This window comes from Oryctolagus cuniculus, chromosome 4 (assembly GCF_051225735.1).
Source record: "Oryctolagus cuniculus isolate XC-2025 breed Fujian yellow rabbit chromosome 4, ASM5122573v1, whole genome shotgun sequence".
Lineage (NCBI taxonomy): Eukaryota > Metazoa > Chordata > Mammalia > Lagomorpha > Leporidae > Oryctolagus > Oryctolagus cuniculus.
This window is the reverse complement of record NC_142870.1, coordinates 174,421,839-174,442,173: the sequence shown is the minus strand read 5'-3', so window position 1 is coordinate 174,442,173 and position 20,335 is coordinate 174,421,839. Positions and strand designations below refer to the sequence as shown.

Below are 20,335 nucleotides of genomic sequence, written 5' to 3'. Positions count from 1 at the left end.
TACACATTGTACGCATGTACACATTGTACACATGTACACATTGTACACATTGTACACATTGTACACATTGTACACATTGTACGCATGTACACATTGTACACATTGTACACATTGTACGCATGTACACATTGTACACATTGTACGTGTTGTACACATTGTACACATTGTACACATTGTACACATTGTACACATTGTACACATGTACACATTGTACGCATTGTACGCATTGTACGCATTGTACGCATTGTACACATTGTACACATGTACACATTGTACACATTGTACACATTGTACGCATGTACACATGTACACATTGTACACATTGTACGCATGTACACATTGTACACATTGTACGCATGTACACATTGTACACATTGTACACATTGTACGCATTGTACACATTGTACGCATTGTACACATTGTACACATTGTACACATGTACACATTGTACACATTGTACGCATTGTACGCATTGTACGCATTGTACACATTGTACACATTGTACGCATTGTACGCATTGTACACATTGTACACATGTACACATTGTACACATTGTACACATTGTACACATGTACACATTGTACACATTGTACACATTGTACACATTGTACACATGTACACATTGTACGCATGTACACATGTACACATTGTACACATTGTACGCATGTACACATTGTACACATTGTACGCATTGTACACATTGTACACATTGTACACATGTACACATTGTACGCATTGTACGCATTGTACGCATTGTACACATTGTACACATTGTACACATTGTACGCATTGTACGCATTGTACGCATGTACACATTGTACACATTGTACACATTGTACACATTGTACGCATGTACACATTGTACACATTGTACACATGTACACATTGTACACATTGTACGCATGTACACATTGTACGCATGTACACATTTTACGCATGTACACATTGTACACATTGTACACATGTACACATTGTACACATTGTACACATTGTACGCATGTACACATTGTACACATTGTACGCATGTACACATTGTACACATTGTACACATTGTACGCATTGTACACATTGTACGCATTGTACGCATTGTACGCATTGTACGTGTTGTACACATTGTACACATTGTACGCATGTACACACTGTACGCATGTACACATTGTACACATTGTACGTGTTGTACACATTGTACACATTGTACACATTGTACACATTGTACGCATGTACGCATGTACACATTGTACACATTGTACGCATGTACACACTGTACGCATGTACACATGTACACATGTACACGTTGTACACATTGTACACATTGTACGCATGTACACATGTACACATTGTACATATGTACACATTGTACGCATTGTACGCATTGTACACATTGTACACATTGTACACATGTACACATGTACACATTGTACACATTGTACACATTGTACGCATGTACACATGTACACATTGTACACATTGTACGCATGTACACATTGTACACATTGTACGCATGTACACATTGTACACATTGTACACATTGTACGCATTGTACACATTGTACACATTGTACACATGTACACATTGTACGCATTGTACGCATTGTACGCATTGTACGCATTGTACACATTGTACACATGTACACATTGTACGCATGTACACATGTACACATTGTACACATTGTACGCATGTACACATTGTACACATTGTACGCATGTACACATTGTACACATTGTACGCATTGTACGCATTGTACACATTGTACACATTGTACGCATGTACACATTGTACACATTGTACGCATTGTACGCATTGTACACATGTACACATGTACACATTGTACGCATTGTACGCATTGTACGCATTGTACGCATTGTACACATTGTACGCATTGTACGCATTGTACGCATGTACACATTGTACACATTGTACACATTGTACACATTGTACACATTGTACGCATGTACACATTGTACACATTGTACACATGTACACATTGTACACATTGTACGCATGTACACATTGTACACATTGTACGCATGTACACATTGTACGCATGTACACATTGTACACATTGTACACATTGTACGCATGTACGCATGTACACATTGTACACATTGTACACATGTACGCATTGTACACATTGTACGCATTGTACACATTGTACGCATGTACACATTGTACACATTGTACGCATGTACACATTGTACACATTGTACACATTGTACGCATGTACACATTGTACACATGTACACATTGTACACATGTACACATTGTACACATTGTACGCATTGTACGCATTGTACGCATTGTACACATTGTACACATTGTACACATGTACACATTGTACGCATGTACACACTGTACGCATGTACACATTGTACACATTGTACACATTGTACACATTGTACACATTGTACGCATGTACACATTGTACACATTGTACACATGTACGCATTGTACACATTGTACGCATGTACACATTGTACACATTGTACGCATGTACACATTGTACGCATGTACACATTGTACACATTGTACACATTGTACGCATGTACGCATGTACACATTGTACACATTGTACACATGTACGCATTGTACACATTGTACGCATTGTACACATTGTACGCATGTACACATTGTACACATTGTACGCATGTACACATTGTACACATTGTACACATTGTACGCATGTACACATTGTACACATGTACACATTGTACACATGTACACATTGTACACATTGTACGCATTGTACGCATTGTACGCATTGTACACATTGTACACATTGTACACATGTACACATTGTACGCATGTACACACTGTACGCATGTACACATTGTACACATTGTACACATTGTACACATTGTACACATTGTACGCATGTACACATTGTACACATTGTACACATGTACGCATTGTACACATTGTACGCATGTACACATTGTACACATTGTACGCATGTACACATTGTACACATGTACACATTGTACACATTGTACACATTGTACACATTGTACGCATGTACACATTGTACACATTGTACACATTGTACGCATGTACACATTGTACACATTGTACGTGTTGTACACATTGTACACATTGTACACATTGTACACATTGTACACATTGTACACATGTACACATTGTACGCATTGTACGCATTGTACGCATTGTACACATTGTACACATGTACACATTGTACACATTGTACACATTGTACGCATGTACACATGTACACATTGTACACATTGTACGCATGTACACATTGTACACATTGTACGCATGTACACATTGTACGCATTGTACACATTGTACGCATTGTACACATTGTACACATTGTACACATTGTACGCATTGTACGCATTGTACGCATTGTACGCATTGTACACATTGTACACATTGTACGCATTGTACGCATTGTACACATTGTACACATGTACACATTGTACACATTGTACACATTGTACACATGTACACATTGTACACATTGTACGCATTGTACGCATTGTACGCATTGTACACATTGTACACATTGTACACATGTACACATTGTACGCATGTACACACTGTACGCATGTACACATTGTACACATTGTACGTGTTGTACACATTGTACACATTGTACACATTGTACACATTGTACGCATGTACGCATGTACACATTGTACACATTGTACGCATGTACACACTGTACGCATGTACACATGTACACATTGTACACATTGTACAAATTGTACACATTGTACGCATGTACACATTGTACACATTGTACACATGTACACATTGTACACATTGTACGCATGTACACATTGTACGCATGTACACATTGTACGCATGTACACATTGTACACATTGTACACATGTACACATTGTACACATTGTACACATTGTACGCATGTACACATTGTACACATTGTACGCATGTACACATTGTACACATTGTACGCATTGTACACATTGTACACATTGTACACATGTACACATTGTACACATTGTACGCATGTACACATTGTACACATTGTACACATGTACGCATTGTACACATTGTACGCATGTACACATTGTACACATTGTACGCATGTACACATTGTACACATTGTACGCATTGTACACATTGTACACATTGTACACATGTACACATTGTACGCATTGTACGCATGTACACATTGTACACATTGTACACATGTGTACACATTGTACACATTGTACACATTGTACACATTGTACACATGTACGCATTGTACACATTGTACACATTGTACACATTGTACGCATTGTACACATTGTACACATTGTACACATTGTACGCATGTACACATTGTACACATTGTACACATTGTACGCATGTACACATTGTACACATTGTACACATTGTACACATTGTACGCATGTACACATTGTACACTTTGTACACATTGTACACATTGTACGCATGTACACATTGTACATATTGTACACATGTACACATTGTACGCATTGTACACATTGTACACATTGTACGCATTGTACACATTGTACACATTGTACGCATTGTACACATTGTACGCATTGTACACATTGTACACATTGTACACATTGTACACATTGTACGCATGTACACATTGTACACATTGTACGAATGTACACATTGTACACATTGTACACATTGTACGCATTGTACGCATGTACACATTGTACACATTGTACACATTGTACGCATGTACACATTGTACACACTGTACACATTGTACGCATGTACACATTGTACACATTGTACGAATGTACACATTGTACACATTGTACACATTGTACGCATTGTACGCATGTACACATTGTACGCATGTACACATTGTACACATTGTACGCATGTACACATTGTACGCATTGTATGCATTGTACACATCACCTCGACGTGTGAACTACGTGAACTCGAAGGTGATTCTCCTTCTCCATCTTGGATCATGGATTCCTGGTGTTTCCCACACGGACGCTGAGGTGAGCGCCGCCTTTCCGCAGCTGCATCGCTGCCAGTGGGGCGACCGCGTCGCCTGTGCTGCCGTGGCACCCTGCCCCCCCAGTGCGTCCCTGGGCGGGGGCCTCAAGATCTCTGCCGTCCTTAGGGATGCGCAGGACGGACTCAGCGGACCCTGCACTGCCGCGGCCTCCCAAGGGACTCAGGGGCGCAGGGAGGAGGAGAAGCGCGGCCCTGGACGCCGGGGGAGACGCGCACGGCCCCGGCAGGCTCCACCTGCACACCTGCCCCCGCAGGGCCCCTGCCACCCTCCGGCACAGGAGCGGGTCGCCAGGGCCGGTGTCCCAGCCCGAGTCCGAGGGCACAGTAGCCCTGCGAGTGACTCAGCGCACGACTGGAGAAGGCTGCTGGCTCTGGAGCGCGCGGGGCGTCCTGCTCCAAGCCTCCGTTGGGATCCCCAGACGGGAAGAGGCTGCGCGGGGCTGGGCCGGCCGCGTCTGCCTCCTCCTCACCCCCTTGCCCTCCAGCGGCCTCTCCCTGCCCACTGGCTTCCTGTGGCCTGGCCCATGGGAGGCCCCTGCGGCGATCAGAGGGCAGCAAGGGGACGGAGCTGGGCAGCTGTGCTGTGGCTCCCTCCTTGCGGGGTGGCCGAGGGCTGGGCCTCTCCACCAAGGCCCTCAGCTATTTCAGGTCACCCCCCGCCCCCGGCCCTCTTGCTTCAGGCTTGGGGTGCGCCTGGCTCGCTGGGTCGCGGCCCTGGGGCACCGCGAGGCTCCTGCTGGTTTCCCTGCCCCTGCCGTGCCTTCCTCCGCAAGTGGTGCCTGCATTAGCCGTTTCCCTCTGAGTGCACACTCACTCCCGCACAATCGCCAGCATCAGGCGTGGCCTTCACATAGGACTCCCGAGTGGGCAATGGGAGCTGACCCCTGGTGGGGCACGGGACAGAGCGCAGTGGAGGGTTGTGGGGAGCAACCCGGACTAGACTGAGTTACTGGAATTAAGACTTATTCTATGCATCTGCTCTCCCACAATATGGCGCTGGGAGAGAAGTAAACAGCTTCCGCACAGCTGCCTCCAGTTCAACCAATTAACTGTAGGACCTGCTCCTGATTGGAGGAGAGCAGCGTACTCGGCGTGTGGGCAGCCGAGTTGGGATTGGCGGAAGAGGACTATAAAGGAGGAGAGAGACGGCATGCACCAGGAACATCTAAGGGGAACATCTAAGAGGAACACCTGTGCAGCCCCCGAGAGAGCCGGCCGGCGGTGTGCCGCTCCCCCGCGGAAGTGGGGAATGTGGCAGGGGGAACCGTCCTTCCACGGAGGTGGAAGGGTCGGCAGCCAACCCGGGAAGAACCAGCAGCAAACCCGGGGAGGGCCGAGCAGACAAAAGAACAGCGCAGGGTCCTGTGTCGTTCCTCCACGAAGACGGGGAGCGACATAATGGTGCCGTGACTCGGATAGGAAACCTAGGAGGGAAGAAACGGGAAGAAGTGGGAAATACCGGAGAGAGAGACTAGCAAAGAGCCTAGGGAAAAGCCGGACAGAAAAGGTGCCGGAAGAAGCTATCGAAAGCCTAGGCATAGATTCGGATACGGACTGTGGGAAAGAAGTTAGGATTTAAAGTGAAAGCAAGAAGAAACTTAGACTCAGATACGGACTGCAGGTTGAAAGTGAAAGTGAAACCTATAAGAAACTTAGACTTGGATACGGACTGTGGGAAGAGGCCAGGAGAAATGAGGGAGGAATATTGTTGGAAGAAAACTTAGGGAAACATACCGGGTAGAGAAAAATATTAGGGAGGATGAAGCCGCGAGTGTGGGCCGAGGTGGAGACGTAAGCCAGCTTGGAATTCTTCAAGTCAGCCTGGGGAGCAAAAGGCGAAAATCTGGAACCAGAGGCAGAGATGTGGGCCGCCAGGTTGGAATTCGCCAGGTTAGTCCGGGGAACTTGGACTGAATGCCAGCGGTGGAAACGTGAGCTACGCTGTGTGATTCGCGGAAGCCGCCGCGTGCAGAGAGAGCACGGGGCGTGAATAGATAGGGAACGCGGGGCTGGCGCGAGGCCGTGGTGCGGGCGCGAAGGGCGTGGAGACCGCAGAGCGCGCAAAGCCGAGCCGCGCAGAGCCGGGAGCCCGCCGCAGGGCAGGCACCGGGAAGCCGCGCAGATGAGAGAAGCGCGGGCTGAAGCGGCGCAGAGCCGGGAAGCCGCCGCGGGGCGGCGAGGCGCCGAGAAGCAGCCTTGGGGCGGGCGCCGGGAAACCGCGGGGATAAGAGAAGCCACGGGAAGTTTAGAAGTAAAATGAGAGAAATAGGAATGCTGGCAGATAGAAGTAAAATAGGAGAGATAGGAATGCCCAGAGGTAGAGAAATAGAGAAAAGTAAGGCCTCCCCTCAACATGGCAATGAGAGAGCTTGGATTCGGTCTGCCTGATTAGGGAGGTGGTGAGCACCTGCGGGCGGCTAGCAGCTTATGCGCCGCAGGTCACCGAAGACAGGCACGAATTAACATCAATAAGTCTCCCCACAATACCGCAATGAGAAGGCTTGGATTCGGTCTGCCTGATTAGTAAGGCGGTAAGCACCAGCAGGCAGCTCGACCAGAGTATGAGCTGCAGGTCACCGAAGATAGGCACGAATCAACACCAATAAGTCTCCCCACAATACGGCAATGAGAGGATCCGGATTCGGTTTGCCTGATTGATAGGACTTGTAAGCACCTGTGGGCAACTCTAGCAAGCAGAGCAGAGTGTGTGCCGCGGGGCACCGAAGACAGGCGCGTATCAACGCCAAAAAATAAAAAGAAAGGGGGATCTGTGGGGAGCAACTCGGACTAGACTGAGTTACTGGAATTAAGACTTATTCTATGCATCTGCTCTCCCACAATATGGCGCTGGGAGAGGAGGAAACAGCTTTTACACAGCTGCCTCCAGTTCAACCAATAAACTGTAGGACCTGCTCCTGATTGCAGGAGAGCAGCGTACTCGGCGTGTGGGTAGCAGAGTTGGGATTGGCGGAAGAGGACTATAAAGGAGGAGAGAGACAACATGCACGTGGAACATCTAAGGGGAACACCTGAGGAACATCTGAGCAGCCCCCGAGAGAGCCGGCCGGCGGTGTGCCGCTCCCCCGCGGAAGTGGGGAATGTGGCAGGGGGAACCGCCCTTCCACGGAGGTGGAAGGGACGGCAGCCAACCCGGGAAGAACCAGCAGCAAACCCGGGGAGGGCCGAGCAGACAAAAGAACAGCGCAGGGTCCTGTGTCGTTCCTCCACGAAGAGGGGGAGTGACAGAGGGTGAATGGTGGGAGGTTGCCCCAGTGCCCTGGCACGCCCCGGGCCTTACGTGGCCCAGGAGCCACAGGACTGGTCAGGCGTGTAGGGGCAGTGGCAGGTGCTGGGCAGGTTGAGGCACAGGGACCTCCTCATGTACCCCTCCCTCGGCTGGTGTGCTTCTCTGCCCTCTGCTGGCGCCCTCAAGGGGAGCACACGTGGTCAGCGAGCGCAGGGAAAGCAGGTGCAGGCCTTGTATCAGGATGAACCCACAGGGTGCTGGGGCCTCCAGCCCTGGAACAAGCCTTCCAAGGTGCTGGGGCCGCCCACGAGGGGACAGCTGGTGCCCCCAGCCCTGGGACGAGCCCTCCGGGGTGCTGGGGCCACCCGCGAGGGGACAGCCCCTCTGGAGCGGCTTTGAAAGCTGTGCTGGAGAGAGAGACGGGGGCAGTACCCGCTGCAGACCTGGCTGGGGCCCGCTCCCGCCTGATGTGCGGGCGGTGGCTGGCAGGAGCCGGCAGTCAGGAGGTGGAGAGAGAGAGGGAGTACATGCTGGAGACGAGAGGCGCAGGGGAGAGAGGTGGAGGCACTCACGACAGGCAGAGTGCACGATGTTCACGACCCTCGCGTCCCATCAGGGCGCCCAGTGCGGCAGCAGCTGGCCTTCTGCTCCGAGGGCTGCTGCCCGCTCACCAGGCCACGGCCCAGCCCACGGGGGTGTGTGAGCCTGTGCAGTGTCAACAGCAGGGTCCTCCCAGCCAAGCGGATGGCGCTGCGCTCGCCGCTGCTCTGTGGGAGCTCTACACACCCAGACGTTGGCAGGGACGCAGCTGCACAGACCACGTTCTGTGGCTGCGTAAGCTTTGAGAGTCTGCCCACGTCATCCGAGCCGTTAGGCCAGTGGTGCAAGGGTGTTTGCAGTATTCTCACATTATTTTTTTAAAGCTCTATTCGAAAGGTAGGCTAACAGAGAGTGACATCTTCCATCTGCTGGTTCCCTTCCAAATGGCTGCACAGGGGTTTGGAACTCCATCTGGGTCTCCCACGTGGGTGCAGGGGCCCAAGCACTTGGGCCATCCTCTGCTGCTTCCCCAGGCACCTTGGCAGGGAGCTGGAGCAGACATGGAGCAGCTGGGACTTGAACCGGCACCCATATGGGCTGCTGGCTCCACAGGCGGCAGCTTTCCCCCTGCGCCACAGCACCGGCCCGTAGTTGTGTCTGAGTTGGAGGGAACAGACTCAGTGTTACAAAGTCAGGGGAGAAGCACCGACCTATGACATCATTCCCCCGTATGACTGCATCCACGGCCCCGTGTCTGTGCACCTGACAGGGAGTCGGGGCTTTCTCCCTCCTTCCAGTACCTGGGGAAGCCCGGATTGGCCTTCGCACCCAAACGAAACAAGTGCATTGTGTTTGGGGACACACGGCAGTTAGGGAAGCCTCTGCCTGTCTGGACCGTGAGTCCCAAACCTGGGGCTGGCATGGCAGTACAGCAAGTTAGACTGCTGCCTGCTTGCTACGCCAGCGTCTCCTAACAGCACCATTGCAAGTCGCGGCTGCTCTGCCTCCAATCCAGCTCGCTACTAATGCACCTGGGACAACAGCAGGCGATGAAACAAAACAAAAAACAAACAAACAAACAAAAACAGCAGGCGATGGCTGAGGAGCTTGGGCCCAGCCCCGCCACTGCAGCCATCTGGGGAGTGAGCCAGTGGATGGAAGGTCTCTGTCTCTTTTTACCTCTTTCAAACAAATAAATATTTTCTAAAAACAGCTACTATTGCTTCCCGAGCACTTCCCGTTAGCCAGGTGTTGTGTCCCAGGAACCCCTTCAGGCAAAATTTTTCCTTTTGGGTTTTCGTATCCACATTTGTAAAATGAGGCTGGGCTGGCATGGTGGCACAGTGGGTTAAGTCACTGCCTGGGATGCCGGACACCAGCTCCCTGCTGACACACCTAGGAAAGCAATGGGAGATGGCCCACGTGAGAAACCCACATGCACTTCCAGGCTCCTGGCTTCGCATGGCTGAGTCCAGGCTGCTGTGGCCACTTGAGGAGCAAACCAGGGGATGGAAGAGCTCTCTCTCTCTCTCTCTCGCTCTCTCTCTGTAGCTCTGCCTTTTAAACCGAGCAATCTGGGGCTGGTATTGTGGTGTAACGGGTTAAGCTGCTGCCTGCAGCACCAGCATCCCGTATGGGCACTGGTTTGAGTCCCGGCTGCTCCACTCCTGATCCAGCTCCCTGCTTACGCAAGGGGAGAACAGCGGACGGCCCAAGTCCTTGGGCCCCTGCACCCACGTGGGAGACCCGCAAGAAGCTCCTGGCTCCTGGCTTCAGATCTGCCCAGTCCTGGCTGTTGCGACCATTTGGGAAGTGATCCAGTGGATGGGATTTTTCTCTCTGCAACTCTGTATTTCAAATAAATAAGTCTTAAAATAGATCGTCTATTTCCTTGCCAGTCATAGGAGATCCCCACTGCTCACAGGTGACCCACAACTCAACTCTGCAACACAGCGAATGCAGAGTGAGACACTCAGAGGGTCTGAGTGAGAGGCAGGTGTCCCAGGTGCCTCAGGGCCGGAGCGACCTCAGCAGCAGCACTGGGCGGGTGGGGTGGGGAGCTGACCTGGCAGAGCAGGTGAGACCTGGATGGGTGGGGCAGAGCGTGGCGTTCCTGGGAAGAGGCGTGGCTGGGCCCGGCCACGGGAGGCCTGGTGAGCCTGGGTAGGGGCTTCCTCAGTTTGAGTGCTGGGATGTGAGCAACGAAGCTGCAAGATCTGAATCATGAAATCCACTTAAAGAAAACCGCAGACGTAAAAGAACAGTTGGGCACTTCGGGCCCGTCATCAGATTAAGGAATAGAACATGGCCTCTTTTATTTTATTTTTTTTAAGATTTTATTTATTTGAAAGTCAGAGTTATGGGGGCGGGGAGTTGTCTTCCATCTGCTGGTTCACTCCTCAACTGGCCGCAACAGCCGGAGCAGAGCCAATCCGAAGCCAGGAGCCAGGAGCTTCTTCAGGTCTCCCATGGGGTGCAGGGCTCAAGCACCTGGGCCATCCTCCACTGCCTTCCTGGGCCACAGCAGAGAGCTGGACTGGAAGTAGGGCAGCCAGGACTCACGGGCGCCCATCTGGGATGCCGGTCCTGGAGGCCTCTGTCTTGTGAGTCCTCTGTGCGACCTGCCCTGGCTGTGGTTGCCTCTGTAGCTAATCACTAAGCCCAATTTCTCTTTTTTCATTGGAGTGACAAAGACACAGAACTGCTGTTTCACTCCCCAAATGCCTGCATCGCCTGGGGCTGGGCCAGGCTGAAGCCAGCACAGAACTCCACCTGGGTCTCCCGCTTTGGTGGCAGGGCCCCAACCCCTCCAGCCATCGCCCGCTGCCTCCTAGGGTGTACATGAGCAGGAAGCTGGCCTGGAAGCAGAGGAGCCAGGACAGGGGATGCGGGTGCCCCCCATGGCCACCGAACCCCCTGCAAACACCCAGGCCGGCTGTAGAAGCGCACGGGTTCCGTGCTGCTGGGTCCCGTCAAACCATTTCCCGAAGACCTTGTATCAGCTTACACCCCGACTGCAGATGGCCACAGTTCCTCCTCATCTCGGCCAACCCTCCACCTTTAAAACTGTTCTTATCTGGTGGGCAGTGAAAAAGAATCTTATTTTAGCTTTAATCTGCATTTTCTTGATTGTTGATGCAGCTGAAGTGTATGCTTATGGTCCCCTTAAGTCTCTTCCTGGAAGCCACCCTAAGGAGTGCGTTAAATCACTCCCGTTGCCTTGCTGGCGTTAGACACCACATGGACACTTTCTCCCTACCAGGGTTGAAATGATGCACGCAAATATGTACTGCACCTCCAAGCATCTCCCAGACACTGCTCTCTTCTTAACATTTATTTTATTGGGGGCTGCCACCTGCGTGCCGGCATCCCATATGGGCGCCAGTTTGAGTCCCGGCTGCTCCTCTTCCGGTCCAGCTCTCTGCTGTGGCCCAGGAAGGCAGTGGAGGATGGCCCAAGTGCTTGGGCCCCTGCACCCACGTGGGAGACCCGGAAGAAGCTCCTGGCTTCCGATTGGCACAGCTCTGACCATTGCAGCCACTGGGGAGTGAACCAGCGGATGGAAGACTTCTCTCTCTGCTTCTACCTCTCTGTAACTCTTTCAAATAAATAAATAAATCTAGGGGAAAAAAGATCTATTTTATTTGAATGACAGAGAGGGAGGGAGGGAGGGAGGGAGGGGGAGAGAGAGAGAGAGAGAGAGAGAGGGAGACAGAGTGTCCAACTGCTGGTTCACTTCCCAAATGGTTGCAAAGGCCAGTGCTGGCCTGAAGCCAGGTGCCAGGCACTCCACTGTCTCCCACATGGGTGGCAGGGGCCCAAGCACTTGGTGCATCACCCATCCTTTCCAGGCTGTTAGCAGGGAGCCCGATCTGAAGGGAGCAGCCAGCACACGAACCGGAGCTCCAATATGGGATGGCGGTGTCGCAGGTCGTGGCGCAGTCAGCTGAGCGAGGTCACCAGCCTGCCCAGGTCTTACTCTCTGTACACCCTACACACAGGAAGAACCCAGCCCACAGTTTCCTAACGGACACTACAGGCTGGACGGACCTGCTTCAGTCTTCCAGCTGCTGTCTAATACTTCACAGATCGAGTGAATCAGTTTCGCCAGTCCTCCTTGCTCTGTAAACTAAGTCACGCCGGGGCCGGGGGAGCAGGTAAAGTCACCGCCTGCGGCGCCAGCAGCCCACGTGGGTGCCAGTTCGAGTCCCGGCTGCTCCTCTTCCGACCCGGCTCTCTGCTGTGGCCTGGGAAAGCAGAAGACGGCCCAAGTGCTTGACCCACGTGGGAGACCCGGAAGACGCTCCTGGCTCCCGGCTTTAGGTCGGCTCAGCTCCGGCCATTTGGGGAGTGAACCACCTGTTTGGAAAATCTCTCTCTCCTCTGTAACTCTGCCTCTCAAATAAATAAAATCTTTAAAAAAAAGCCCAGGCTTCTCCTTTGGGACACACGTTATTTCCCAGACTTCAACGTTTCCTTCACGAAGGAGCCCACAAAGCCTGGGTTGCTCAGCGGCCAGGCACCCTCTGGTGATTTCCCTAAGAGAGTGGCCACGCAGGTAGGAAGGGAGGCGACTCTCACGCTGGTCTCGCACACAGCAGCCGACGTGCCCGCACAGGAGGGGACCCTCTGGGCCAAGCCCGGAGAGGCTGGCTGTGCCTGCCCGGGCGCGCTGAGACCTGGGGGAGCCTCCCAGACCCGGGGGAGGAGCGGCCGCGTTAACGCCTCGCCTTGCTGGCCTCTCAGCGCTGGGCTGGCGCTCAGCGGCCGCGGTCACACCGCTCCGGCGACGCCGGTCTCTCCCGGACACCCACAGCCTGGTCTCAGAGCCCGAGCTGACAAGGACGGCACACGTCCCCGGACACCTGCAGGGGCCTGGTGCGTCTCGGGTAAGAGCCAAGGCCTCCAGCGTGTCCATCCTGCCTTCCCCACAGGACTGCGGGTGGATCGGCGCGCTCGCCTCGGCGGGCCCTGACCACTCGCTCGCCTCGGCGGGAGCCCACACTGCTCCCCCACGGCCCGCGGCCCTCGCGGCCGCCACTGCCAAGTCCAGGCAGGCCCGGGGGCGCCCTCAGGCCGCGGCGGGCGGCGAGGCAGCCGCTGCAGGGCAGGTGCGCCCCGGCGTCCCGACGCAGGGCCGAGAACGGGGAGAACTTCCGCCCGGAAGCAGCGCCACGCTCGGCTTCCGGTTCCTCTCGCCCCGGTAGCCTGGGGCCTTTTATCCCAGTTGGCAGCGGCCCTCAGCCCGAGGCTACCCCACCCAGCCGCTCCCCGGGACCTCCACACCCTGCGCAGCCGTTTGCACGTCCCGCGGGGCGACGGCTACGCCATGACGTCACCGCGAGCCGGGGGCCGGGCCGGCGGCGCCGAGGGCCTGGAGGCGGGACTAACTTAGACTGACGTCCACACCCGCCCGTTGCCTTCCTGAGTCCTTCTCAAACCGACCAATAAAAGCGACGACGGCGCCTGCGACGTGCCCCAGCCGCTCCAGGTGGCCCCGCCCCCTCCACTTGGCCACGCTCTGGCCGCCATGCGTAGTGTGGCTACGGCATCTGGGGCGCTCTAGGCTCCTACGCGGCTTTCCGGTGCCCTTCCTGGACTCCTTCCCAAGTTCTGCCTCCCTTCCACCGTCACTCTCGACGTTCCCGGGCTCCTCCCTCGCTCGTTGCGAGTCCGGCCACATTCGAGATGGCGGCCGGGGGCGGGGCCGGGCCGGGGCGGGGCCGGCGCGGTGACGTCAGCGCGCTGCGTGTCGGCAGGTGGAGGGAGAAGGGAAAGTTTGGCCCGCGCGTGGGGCTCGGGCGGAGGGCGGGACGGAGGGGCTGGGCCCGGACGGATCCGCTGTGGCCGCGGCTGCGGAGGCCGAGGCCGGACACGGAGGCGCCGTCCGACCCGGGGCCGGTCCCGCAGCGGCGGGTGGGGGCGGGGCGGCGCGCGGCCCGGAGCCGGCGGAGGTCAGCGAGTTTGAGGGAGGCCCGCGGCCCGCTGCCGCCGTCATGTCCGAGGAGGCGAGCGCCCTGCCCTGGTCCATCAACAGGGACGACTACGAGCTCCAGGAGGTGATCGGTGAGAGCGGGGACGGCGGGCGCGCGGCGGCGCGTGCTGGGCGGGGCCGGGGCGGGCCGGCCTGTGCGCGGCTGCGTGCGGGACGGAGTGCGGGAGCCGGGCTGTCCGGGGCGTCCTCGCACGGGGAGGTCGTGCGTGGGGCAGCGCGGGGACCCACGTGCGGTTCCGGGCAGCTGCTGGGCGGGGCCGGGGCGGGCCGGCCTGTCCGCGGCTGCGTGCGGGACGGAGTGCGGGAGCCGGGGCGTCCTCGCACGGGGAGGTCGTGCGTGGGGCAGCGCGGGGACCCACGTGCGGCGGTTCCGGGCAGCTGCTGGGCGGCGCCGGGGCGGGCCGGCCTGTCCGCGGCTGCGTGCGGGACGGAGTGCGGGAGCCGGGGCGTCCTCGCACGGGGAGGTCGTGCGTGGGGCAGCGCGGGGACCCACGTGCGGCGGTTCCGGGCAGCTGCTGGGCGGCGCCGGGGCGGGCCGGCCTGTCCGCGGCTGCGTGCGGGACGGAGTGCGGGAGCCGGGCTGTCCGGGGAGGTCGTGCGTGGGGCAGCGGGGGGACCCACGTGCGGTTCCGGGCAGCTGCTGGGCGGGGCCGGGGCGGGCCGGCCTGTCCGCGGCTGCGTGCGGGACGGAGTGCGGGAGAGGGGCGTCCTCGCCCGGGGAGGTCGTGCGTGGGGCAGCGCGGGGACCCACGTGCGGTTCCGGGCAGTTGCTGGGCGGGGCCGCGGCGCCGGGGCGGGCCGCGACCTGATCCCGCAGCCCTGGCAGTCCGACGGGGTCCGGGCACCCGGCGGTGGAGACCCCGGAGGGGACGCGGCGGCCAGGACGTGGGGTGCAGAGGGCGGCCAGAGCCCCGCGAAGCCAGAGCGGGTGGGTGCGCTTAGCCAGACCCGGGCTCCGCCGTCCGACCCGAGCTGACCGCTGCGTGTTGCCAGCCTCCTGCCTTGGAATAAGTTTTTTCAAAAAGATTTCTGTATTTACTTGAAAGACAGAGTGACGAGGTCTCCCATCCGCTGGTTCGCTCCCCACTTGCCGCAACAGCCAGGGCCGCACCGCCGAAAACGGGAGCCAGGACTCCCTCCAGGTCTCCCGCGGGGGCCGCAGCGGCCTGCACCTGCCGTCTGACACAGGGCGGGGAGCTGGTCAGAGCGGGGCCGTGGGGCCCTAGCATCAGCCAGGCAGCAGAGGACCGGACCTCGCGCTCTCGGGTGTCCTGCCCTGCCCTGTTCTCTGCCCGTTCCCGTGGGAGGAGGCGCCGTGTCCTGAGCCGCTGCGTGGCCGGGTGCGCCCTGCGTGCCGCTCTGGCGTGCGCTCTGCACTGCGTCTGCGTCCTCGGCTCCCCTCGAGGGCGAGAAGTCGGGAGGGGTCCCTGGCATGTCGTGGGGACTTGGCTCCGTGTGGGGCCCCTCTCTGGCGTGAGCCATTCTTGACGCTCTCACCGCAGCGTGGCCCGAGTTTCGGAGTGGCAGGCGCTGGAGACGGGTGCCTTGCTCGGTGGCGTCTGTGGCAGGTGTCTGGCGGGCAGGGACCTTCTCCCCGGAAGAGGGCTCGTTGCCATCACACTCACCACGTGCTCAGAGTTCATAAAGATGAGCAACCCAACGTGATTCACGGCTTTTTTTTTTTTTTTTTTACAATCTTTTTTTCCTTTCAAGTTTTTATTTATTTGAAAGAGTTACAGAGAGTGAGAGAGAGAGGGAGAGGTCTCCCATCCACGGGTTCATTGCCCAGACAGCTACAATGGCCTGGTCTTGGCCAGGGTAAAGCCAAGAACCTGCAACTCCATCCAGGTCTCCCACGTGGGGGGCAGGGGTCCCAGGACTTGGGCCATCCTCTGCTGCTTTTCCAGGCGCGTTAGCAGGGAGCTGGATCGGAAGTGGAGCTGCTTGCACTTGAATCAGAGTTCAGATGGGATGCAGTTGGTGGCTTAACCCACTGCCCCACAATGCTGGCCCCTACAATCAATTCCTTTTTTTTTTTTTTTTCCCATCTGCTGGTTCATTCCCCAAATGGCTGCAACAGCTGGAGCCGTGCCGATCTGAAGCCAGGAGCCTGGAGATTCCTCTGGATTTCCCATGTGGGTGCAGGGGCCCAAGCACTTGGGCCATCCTCCACCGCTTTCCCAGGCCATAGCAGAGAGCTGGATCAGAAGTGGAGCAGCCAGGACTTGAACTGGCGACCACATGGGATGCCAGCACTGCAGGCTACAGCTTTAGCTTCTATACCATGGTACCGACCCCAGTTTCTTTCTTTCTTTTTTTTTAAAGTTTACCGGGGTGGCAAGCGCCGCAGCTCACTTGGCTAATCCTCCGCCTAGCGGCGCCGGCACACCGGGTTCTAGTCCCAGTTGGGGCGCCGGATTCTGTCCCGGTTGCCCCTCTTCCAGGCCAGCTCTCTGCTCTGGCCCGGGAGGGCAGTGGAGGATGGCTCAGGTGCTTGGGCCCTGCACCCCATGGGAGACCAGGAGAAGCACCTATCTCCTGGCTTTGGATCGGCGCAGCGCCGGCTGTGGCAGCCATTTGGGGGGTGAACCAACAGGAGGAAGACCTTTTTCTCTGTCTCTCACTAGCTCTGCCTGTCCAAAAAAAAAAAAAAAAAAAAGTGTACCGGGGCTGGTGCTGTGCTGTAGTGGCTGAAACTGCTAGCTGCACGGCCAGCATCCTGCTCGTGCACCGGTTCTAGTCCCAGCTGCTCTGCTTCTGCTCCAGCTCCCTGCTGTGGCCTGGGAATGTAGCGGAAGACGGCCCACGTGCCTGGGCCCTGCACCCATGCGGGAGACCTGGAGGAAGCTCCTGGCTCCTGGCTTCCGTCTGGCCCAGCCCTGGCTGTCCCGGCCATGTGGGGAGTGAACTTGCAGATGCAAGAGGTTTTTCTCTATGTCTCTTTCTTTCTGTAACTCTGACTTTCTGATACATAAAGTAGAAAATAAAAAGCTTGTTCACTTTTATTTCTTTGAAAGAGTGAAAGAGATCTTCCATCCACTGGGTCACTCTCTGAGTGTCTGCTGCAGGCAGAGCTGGGCCGAGCCGAAGCCAGGGACCTAGAGCTCCATGCTCGTCGCCCACGTGGGTGGCAGGGACTCAGGTGTCCGAGCCGTCGCAGCCGCTGCCCCTCAGGGTGAGTGTTAGCAGGAAGCAGGCGGAAGCACCTCAGGAGGGGATGTGGTGTCCCAAGCGGTGGCTTAGCCCACTTCACCACAGCACCCTCCCTAGCCACCTTATTTTCTTATTTTATTTCTTTTTTTTTTTTCTTTTTTTGACAGGCAGAGTGGACAGTGAGAGAGAAAGAGACAGAGAGAAAGGTCTTCCTTTGCCGTTGGTTCACCCTCCAATGGCCGCCACGGCCGGCACACTGGGGCCGGCGCACCGTGCTGATCCGATGGCAGGAGCCAGGTGCTTCTCCTGGTCTCCCATGGGGTGCAGGGCCCAAGGACTTGGGCCATCCTCCACTGCACTCCCTGGCCACAGCAGAGAGCTGGCCTGGAAGAGGGGCAACCGGGACAGAATCCGGCGCCCTGACCGGGACTAGAACCCGGTGTGCCGGCGCCGCAGGGGGAGGATTAGCCTAGTGAGCCACGGTGCCGGCCCTTATTTTATTTCACTTTTTTAGTTTTAATTAATTAGTTTGAGTGGCAGAGTTGCAGAGAGAGGGAAGGAGAGTCAGATGCTCCATCTGTTGGCCCACTTCCCAAATGACTGCGATGGCCGGGGCTGGGCCAGATTGAAGCCAGGAGCCTGGAACTTCTTCCAGGCCTCCCACCTGGGTACAGGTTCCAAGGCCCTTGGGTGGTCTTCTGCTGGTTTCCCAGGTGCATAATCAGGGAGCTGGATGGGAAGTGGAGCAGCTGGGACTCAAAGTAGTGGCTGTAGGCAGATGGTGGCTCAACTCACTGAACCGCAGCACTGGCCCCACTTTATTTTTGTTTTTTTTTTTTTTTAAAGATTTATTTATTTATTTGAAATCCAGAGTTACACAGAGAAGGAGAGGCAGAGAGAGAGAGAGAGGGAGAGAGAGGGAGGTCTTCCACCCATTGGTTCACCCTCCAATTGGCCGCAGCGTCGGGAGCTGTGCTGATTCGAAGCCAGGAGCCTGGAGCTTCCTCTGGATCTCCCACATGGGTGCAGGGGCCCAAGCACTTGGGTCATCTTCCATTGCTTTCCCAGGCCATAGCAGAGAGCTGGATTGGAAGTGGAAAGGCTGGGACTCGAACTGGTGCCCATATGCGATGCTGGCACTGAAGGCAGCGGCTTTACCCACTATGCCACAGCACCAGCTCCCCACCTTATTTTTTAAAACCAGGTTACTGGGGCTGGCACTGTGGCTTAGCAGGTAAAACTGCTGCTTGCAGTGCTGGCATCCCATAATGGAGCCAGGCGGGCCCAGCTCTCTGCTGTGGCCTGGGAAAGCAGTAGAAGATGGCCCAAGTCCTTGGGTCCCTGAACCTGCATGGAAGACCCGGAAGAAGCTCCTGGCTCCTGGCTTCGGATCGGCGGAGCTCCAGCTGTTGTGGCCAACTGGGGAGAGAACCAGCGGATGGAAGACCTCTCTCTCTTTCTCTCTCTCTCCCCCCGCCTCTCTCTCTGCCTCTCCTTCTCTCTCTGTGTAACTCTGACTTTCAAATAAATAAACCTTTAAAAAAAATTCACTGAGAAAGAATTTAACACCATAAAAGTCACCCATTTTGAGCGTAGCATTTCGTAAGTTTGCCGTGGTGTAAGCCATCACTCTGGGGGTCCCTCCTGCTTGTTTGCCCACCCTCAGCCTTGACAGCCGTCAGTCGCTCTCTGTGTAGTTTGTCTCTCACGTAAATGGGATCATGTGACTTGGTCTTTGTGTTGAACGTCTTTCACTTAGCGTAATTCACTTTTCGGAGCTCTCTTGTTGGCATACTTGATAAGCCTTCCAGTCCACCTGATTAAATACATATCAGCAACGTTTAGTGATTCATAAAGTTGTCCATCATTACAGCGATCCAGTTTTAGAACATTTCCGTCATTCCAGAAAGATGCCTCATGTCCATTTGCAGTCACTCCCTGTTCCCGCCCCCAGCCCTGGGCAGCCACACCTCTGCCCCGCGTCCCTGGACTTGCCTTTCTTGCATTTCATACAGATCAGGTAACCGTGTACCATGGGCTCCTTGGCACTGGGCTTCTGCTGCCTTGCGCAGTGTGTCGGGTGCATCCTGTTGCAGCTGTGGCAGTGGGTGGTTCCTCTTGACTGGATCCCAGCTGTGGCAGCGCGTGGTTGACTGGATCCCAGCTGTGGCAGTGGGTGGTTCCTCTTGACTGGATCCCAGCCGTGGCAGCGCGTGGTTGACTGGATCCCAGCTGTGGCAGCGCGTGGTTGACTGGATCCCAGCCGTGGCAGCGGGTGGTTCCTCTTGACTGGATCCCAGCTGTGGCAGCGCGTGGTTGACTGGATCCCAGCTGTGGCAGTGGGTGGTTCCTCTTGACTGGATCCCAGCTGTGGCAGCGCGTGGTTGACTGGATCCCAGCTGTGGCAGTGTGTGGT

General features: G+C 55.4%; 1 protein-coding gene across 8 annotated transcripts in view; it reads left to right on the top strand.

Annotated features, from left to right (window-relative positions):
• The first annotated feature begins 13,476 nt into the window (after positions 1 to 13,476).
• Positions 13,477 to 20,335, top strand: part of OXSR1 (oxidative stress responsive kinase 1) — a 105,940-nt gene continuing 99,081 nt past the window's right edge. For 3 of the 8 annotated variants that reach the window (XR_016232949.1, XM_070073030.2, XM_070073031.2), the window contains exon 1: positions 14,520 to 14,837. Coding sequence is in view for 4 of the 8 variants with exons in the window: in XM_070073030.2 (XP_069929131.1) it covers positions 14,768 to 14,837 (70 nt within the window). In the remaining 4 variants the exon portion in view is untranslated. Of the gene's footprint in view, positions 13,661 to 14,518; positions 14,838 to 20,335 lie in introns of those variants that run through there. The other 5 variants (XM_070073028.2, XM_089331363.1, XM_070073033.2 and 2 more) reach the window with 4 other exon arrangements.